Source organism: Miniopterus schreibersii (genome assembly GCF_964146895.1).
Source record: "Miniopterus schreibersii genome assembly, chromosome: 4".
NCBI lineage: Eukaryota > Metazoa > Chordata > Mammalia > Chiroptera > Miniopteridae > Miniopterus > Miniopterus schreibersii.
This window is the reverse complement of record NC_138105.1, coordinates 49,764,151-49,771,438: the sequence shown is the minus strand read 5'-3', so window position 1 is coordinate 49,771,438 and position 7,288 is coordinate 49,764,151. Positions and strand designations below refer to the sequence as shown.

Sequence of the window (7,288 nt, the reverse complement as noted above, 5' to 3'; positions counted from 1 at the left end):
TTAAAATTGACAACCTATTTCTAAAATTTATATGGAAATTCAAAGAACCAAGAATAGGCGAAGCAATCTTGAAAACGAGTGGAGGAAATGGAAGACTTAAAATACTATTAGGATTTATAAAAAAGCAGTGCTAATTAAGACAGTGTAGCATGAGCACAAAAATAAACAAATAGGCCAATGGGACAGAAACAAATCCATGCATCTACAGTCATCTGATACATAAGATAACACGCTGGTGTAGTGAGGGAAAGGATTTTTTTTAAAGGGTGCTATACAATCGTGTCAAAAATCGTATTGACGCCCTCAACCTCACACCACACATATTTCCAGATGAATCATAGATCTTTATGTGAAAGATAAAAATATAAAGTTTGCAGAAGAGAACACAAGGGAGTATCTTTAATAACCTTGGGGAAGGTAAAATTTTTTAAACATAACACAAGAAGTGCTAACTAGAGTGAAAAAACAATGATAAATAGGACAACTTTAAAGTGAACACTTCTCAGAAGAAACTTTTGAGGGATTTAGGGCTGGATAATATTCAATATAACAAAATTGAATTGATTCCATCTTACTTGAAGAATTGTAGACTCAGATAAGAAGTCTCACCTCCTATTTCTTCTCTCTGGAGCTGATAGCCACTGGTTGATGCCTCGTGAAACAGAACCTTTACAGGATTCTTAAAGGCTTCCCAACCTTCCCACAAAAAGTATTTTTGGTTGTCTCTGAGATTCTATTAGTCATTAAAAAAAAAACCCATACCTGACTTGTCATTACTAAGGGTGTACTTATGCATGTTTGGTTGCAAACAGATCATTTTGAACCCTACATACATATCACAAGCTATAAAAGCTGAAGCTCTTTCCCAGTATTCATACTCAAATTATGACAAGTAATCTTATGCTAGCGTTTTATCTATTTTATGCTGTGTCTGAATCAATGTTATCTCTAACGTTTGCAAAATAAGGATGGAGACTTGTTCAATAGCACCCCACTCATGGACATATGTAATATTTTATTTATGTTACTAGATTGGGATGACTATATTGGAAGATCCACAGTTATAGGTCTTATGCTAGAAAATACAATTAAATCGATTTTTTTGTGTGCATGTAAGATAAGTGAGGTAATTTTTTTTTTACTTATTTGAATTTTCCAAATTTGTACAATGATCCTATAGCAACTATTTTTATAAAATAATTTTTAAATTTTATTAAACAGTACTTATCTTTTAATCAATTTTCAAACAAGGAAAACAGAATCAGCACAAAGAAAACGGGCTGTGTAAGCTCTAATATCTCCAATTCTTAGGTATTTTTCGGTCTCTACCACACCTTTAGAATATTTCCTGAGACAAACTGGTTATGCCTCCAAAGAACTTAAGGAGGGCACTTAACAAAGGCAATACAATAAGAAACTAATTACCTGATATACCAGATACAGACTAATTTTAAATTTACTTTTGAACCTTGGGTCAGTCTTTAATTTACCTGACTGGTAGACACTCTTTTCTTGTATTCCAGCCATGCAATTTATGTACTCACACCTAATAATAAGGAGTCTGCTTAAGACATGGCTTTTCAGTCCACACATTGTTCTCTGGTGACTTATCTGCAGCTCACATTTTTTCCAGATTACTGTTAAAATACATGCCTCTTTCTTCTAGATAGAAATTTCTTCCTTTCTAGGGAGAAACAAAATCACACATACAAGGCACAAAATAAGTAAAGCTAAAGTTTTAAAATTCTTTATTGCATTCACTTTAGTATCCTCAGTAGATGAATATAATCTAGTTAGTAACCTGGTCTGGTCACTGAGAAAATGAAACATTTTTGAAACCTCACCCAACAGTGTAGTGTGCAGACTAGAACTAGTTATGTTTTCATCTCTTTATGGAAACAGTGTGGTATATCATAAGAACCTTCACTGCTGCTCTACAGCTTCTAAACTATGGAGGAGAGAAGAGGTCAAACTTCTGAGGAAATCCCAAGGCAATTGCAGTCAAACAATATCTAGGAAGCTGCAGGTAGGACTGCATTATGTGAAACCTCAAATTTGCTTCAAAACCTGGGCTACTGAAGTCTACAATTAAGCTCATATTTTCTTACAAGGAAATTACAAACATTTAAGAAACTATTACCTCTAAGTTGATTCCCAACCCATTTATAGTCACATCAGAAAGCTTTGTATTAGGTGTAGCTGTTTTGTTTACTATTCTGTTACTTAAAAAGTATAACCTACTTCAATGATTCAAAGATGAGAGTAACATTTGTGTGTATAGTCACAGTTTAACAGAAAGGTAGTTAACTTGAATTTCCGAATTAGCAATAAAGAAAGGTGTCAAATGCTTTTTCAAAGAAGCACAATGATATAAATGACGGTTTTGTAACATCCAGCACAAATGTAATATAAATATTAACAGTGTTTTAAGACCAAAGCCAACAGGCTGACTTTTAAAGAACACAGCTATCTTAATTCATTAAAGTATATTTCACAGCCTCTATGATGTGTCTGGCACTGATTCCAAACATATCTAGCAATTCGCTAGGCTTCCCACTTTGAGGGATTCCTGACACTGCCAGCTGATGAACAAGGATGTCAGGCTCCCCAGAGACAGCTGCACATACAGCTTCTCCAATGCCACCTTCTCGGTAGTGATCCTCCACTGTGATAACCCGACCTCCCGTAGCTTTTGCATTGGAGATGATGGTGGCAGCATCCAGGGGTTTAATGGTGAATGGGTCGATGATGCGGATAGAAATGTCTTGTTCAGAAAGATGGTCTGCAGCTGCTAAGGCTTCATGCAGAGTAACTCCAGCTCCTATTACTGTGACTTTGTCATTGACACTGTGGCGGACGACCTTGGCCTGCCCAATTTCAAAATTTTCTTGTGGGGTATAAATAACTGCAGTTTCTGGTGGGCTGGTCCGGATGAAGCACATCCCTTTGGTATTGGCAGCCAGATAAACAGCATGCTCTGTTGATACGGCATCGCTTGGATAGAAAACAGTGCAACTGGGAATGCTTCGGAACATGGCTAGATCCTCCAGGGCCATCTGGGAGGGTCCATCTTCACCCGTGGATACCCCGCAGTGGGAACCAATAAGATTGATATTAGTTTGAGATATGGCTCCCATCCTGATGTGATCAAATGCTCGGGTCAAAAAGGCAGCAAAGGTACTGACAAAAGCAATGGTTCGACCCCGTGTGGCACAGCCCAGCGCCACACTCACCATGTTTTGCTCAGCCATAAAACACTCGATAAAACGCTCAGGGTGTTCTTTCTTGAATAGTTCAGAAAAGGTGGAGTTCTTTGTATCACCATCCAGGACAATAACCCTTTTATTTGCATGGCCCAGTTTAGCCAAAGCCAAACCATACGCTTTATCAGTAGCCATCTTGTCACCAAGTTTATAGTCAGGCAGGGAGGTCATCTTTATATTCTTGACGCTGATTTGAGGTGAGTCTTCAACGGGAGGTTTCGCTATGAGATTCCTCTTGGTCTGAATCTGACTCTCGATTAATCTGATGATCGCATCTGCTCTTTCTTTCGGCATCGGCTTTCCATGCCAGTTTTCTGCATCCTCAACGTTTGGAATACCCCGGCCCTTGAAGGTCTTTGCAACGACGGCCGTGGGCTTGTTCTTCACTTGCGCGGCCTCCCAAAACGCCTGGCACAAGGCCTCCACATCGTGGCCATCCACTAAGCAAGCATTCCACCCAAAGGCTTCGCAGCGTTCCCGATAGGTGTCTGTGCGGTGCTCCAGGGGCGTGGGGCCGCTCTGCCCCAGACGGTTCACATCGAAGACCGCCACGAGGTTGTCCAAGCTGTAGTGGGAGGCAAAGGCCAGGGCCTCCCAGACGGAGCCTTCCGAGGACTCGCCGTCCCCCAGGAGGCAGAACACCCGGTAGCTGGCCTTGTCAAAGTACTTGCCGGTATACGCCATCCCACACGCCGCACCTAAGCCCTGCCCGAGCGATCCGGTCGCCACGTCGACGAAGGACAGTCTTGGGGTGGGGTGTCCCTCCAAGTCCGAGCGAACTGTCCTCAAGTTCAGCAAGTCCGCCTCGCTGATGTCGCCCACCTCCGCCCAAGCAGCGTAGAGGACCGGCGCGGCGTGGCCCTTGGAGAGGATGAACCTGTCGTTGTCGGGGTGCTCGGGCTCTGCCTGTTTGTACCTCATCGTGTGGAAGAAGAGCACGGACACGATCTCGGCTGCGCTGCAGCACGACGTGGGGTGGCCGGAGCTGCAGGCACTCGTGGCCCGGATGGAATGGACGCGCAGGCGGTTGGCCACGTCCCGCAGCACCTGCGCGGTGTCCACGTCGGGCTTGGCTTCGTCCGCCACGGCCGCACTCTCCATGGTTCCCGCAGAGCAAACGTTGGCCGCAGGCCCCGCGGCCGTTAAGTCACGTGACGCCTGCATCCTCGCCCCGCTTCCTGGAGGTCAGGAGTGCAGCGAGGGCTCGCGCGCGCGTGCGTCAGACTTTGTCGCGAGACTTGACTGGTCGCTGAGGCTCGCGAGGCACCAGCCGCCCAGGAACTCCTCCAGCACGTGACCCCACCCCTTTTCCTGCACGTGACCAGCTCCTTCCGAGCCCCTGAACGGATTTTAAATATTTACTTTGCTGCTTCCGCGTTCGGCATAATGAACAATAATTAAATTTCTTCAAACCTCTCGCCATGTTTTCAGTGCGAAAGGGGGCGTTCTTATACTTTTGCACGCCTTGTTTCGGAAACATCCCTCTCGACGGCGGAGCACAGAGAAGTCCTCCGGAGCCAGCCTCAGTCCAAGCAGCCCGGCAACACGGGCCTTCTCGGGGCCAGAGGGAATTCTGACGCAGGGACGACGGCACAGTGACAGATTTGACCCAAAAGTGCAAGAGGGTCAAATCTAAAACCAATCAATGGCAGGATATCGAGAATTCCAACTTCCCCAGTATACCCTGAAGTACAATTACTGTTACTACAAATAATAATTTTTAAAACAAAGTTAATTTACTTTAGTTATAAAACTAAATTTGTGCCATTGAGTTCCTCTATCAGGCAAGGGTTATAGCTGATCAGTAAAGCAAAATCAATGACAGCATATCCTCTCCCACGCTGCGATGATGTTAACATCTTGATTCTTCAGTAATAATTCTTAACATTGACTTCACATTAAAATCATGACACTGTAAAAATAAAAACCAACCAACCAAGCAAACAGAAACAGTGCTGGATTCTACCCCAGACAATTTGAATGTCTAGATGTAGTCTGAGAAGCTATATTTTTTGAAGCACGCATTGATTCTAATGTGTAGTCAAAGTTAAGGAGAGTTGATCATCTGCAGATAGACTGGCGGTTCTCAATATTGCTTGTACTTTGGAGTTGTCAGGGGATTTAAAAAAAAAAAAAATCTCATGTCTGGGATGCACTCCAAACCAATTAAATCAGAATTCCTGGGTGATGTGTTTGGGCATCACATAGTTTAAATGCTCCCCAGAGAATTTCAGTGTTCAATCAGGTTGTAAACAACTAACTCAGGAGGTGGTGCTACTCTTTATATGTCTCTTACATTATATCTCAGAAAAAATTTTTTAAATATTATTTGCTATTTAAACTAATTTTCATTTTAAGGATACATATTAGAAAACATCATAACAATATCGAACTAACAAGATTTTAATACTTGCTGAAGGAATGTTGGAGTAGGAAAAGTCCTTAAGAGGTCATCCTGTATTCATTACTCTCAATGCCCTTTGCAAATTAATGTTTGCTTATCCTTTTAGACAAAGGAAAATAAAATAAAAACAAACTAGAGTTGGACTAGGAGTAAACATGGGAATTTGAGAAAATAAAAAAACACTCACAGCATCATAATAGGAAACTACTAGGGGCTGACTGGAAAGCAGTTAATATTAACACAAGTAGTTCACTATTATTTTGGCTGAGAAGAGTTCTAATAAATTCAAACAATTAGTAAGCACGATAATTTAAAAATGATCTCTAAGGTAGTGTTCACATGAAAAAAGACAGGAGGAATAGGAACTGCTTAACATTTCAAGTTCCCAAATTCTTCCATTCATTTAAAGTATTGCACAGCTATTTCCCAAAGTATTAAATAGAAAATCTTTAACCTCACTAAAGGTCAGTTTTGTTAAGAAAAGAAAGTAAGTCTTGGATATTTAATACCCTAGGTATTGAGTATGAATTCCCTGTCATTCTATGAGACTTCAGATTTTTATAAAGAAAATAATATTTCGTAAATTATATGTAAAGTATCTTAAAGTGTTCTGATATTTTTTAAAGTGAAGTCTGGAAAGTTATATCATAGTTTTTAATAACATTTCCTTTAAGCACTTTAGTATTTTCGTTTATATTTACAAATATACAATTGAAAATAATCATATAAGTGTAGAGTCTGCATAATTTGGTAATAAAAAGTTACTCAATGTGGCTGTGAACACAACTTAGTCAAATACATTAAAGACATGATACCACATTCTATTTCCCCCATTGAGAAGAGGCTGTCACTGACAAAAGGCCAACCAAATATTTTTAAGTCCATGTGCCAAAAATTTAGTTTTCTTGAAAAATAGTCCATTACTATTTTAGAGGTCATTTTGGAAGACATTTTCTGCAAGTAGGAAAAAACTATTCATTTATTATTTTTGGTTTATCCACATGAAGTAGGGATTAGCAAACTCAAATGCCTACTGAGCTAAGGAGGTAGCATGAGCATGTGAATGTTAGATGCTATATAAGAGGGCTGGGAGGACCTGTGACAAACTGGAAAATATAAGCCCACCTAAAGGCATTACAATTTGAAAAAATTCTGAACACTTAGTTGGAAAAAAAAGAAACCCAAAACGAAAACATAGTTTCAAGCTGCCAATTTTTATCCTTGATTTAAAATCTGTTACAAATAAATGTTTTGTCTTACCTTTAATTTGTTTTTGCTCATTTTTTTTCTAATAGTCTGAAAAAGTATTCATTGTAGTGTGTACTTCAAATAGAAATAAAACCTGTCAGCATCACTAATAAAAATGGCTTTGAAGGGAAAAATATAAATTGCAGGAATTGGTAAGTGCAATTTCTACTTGGTTGTAGTAGAGAAACAACACACATAATGATTACTTAGGACGTTTACAATGACTTGTGAAAAAAAACATATGTTCGCTTTGTGGGGGTGAGTTATATTTAGAGGTTGGGAACACTTAAGTTTACTTATATTTTATCTGAGCTGTTTTTTTTTGTTTGTTTTGTTTTTTGTTTTTGTTTTTTGAGCTGTTTTTTTAAAATAA

General features: G+C 40.0%; 1 protein-coding gene across 1 annotated transcript; it reads right to left on the bottom strand.

The window, feature by feature from the left end:
* Positions 1 to 1,731: 1,731 nt before the first annotated feature.
* TKTL2 (transketolase like 2) lies at positions 1,732 to 3,947 on the bottom strand (the record flags this gene model as incomplete). Its single annotated transcript, XM_081135538.1, has 1 exon — positions 1,732 to 3,947. One exon carries the CDS (start codon positions 3,945 to 3,947, stop codon positions 2,472 to 2,474), a length of 1,476 nt encoding a protein of 491 aa, XP_080991664.1. The 3' UTR covers positions 1,732 to 2,471.
* Between the last annotated feature and the right edge of the window lie 3,341 nt (positions 3,948 to 7,288).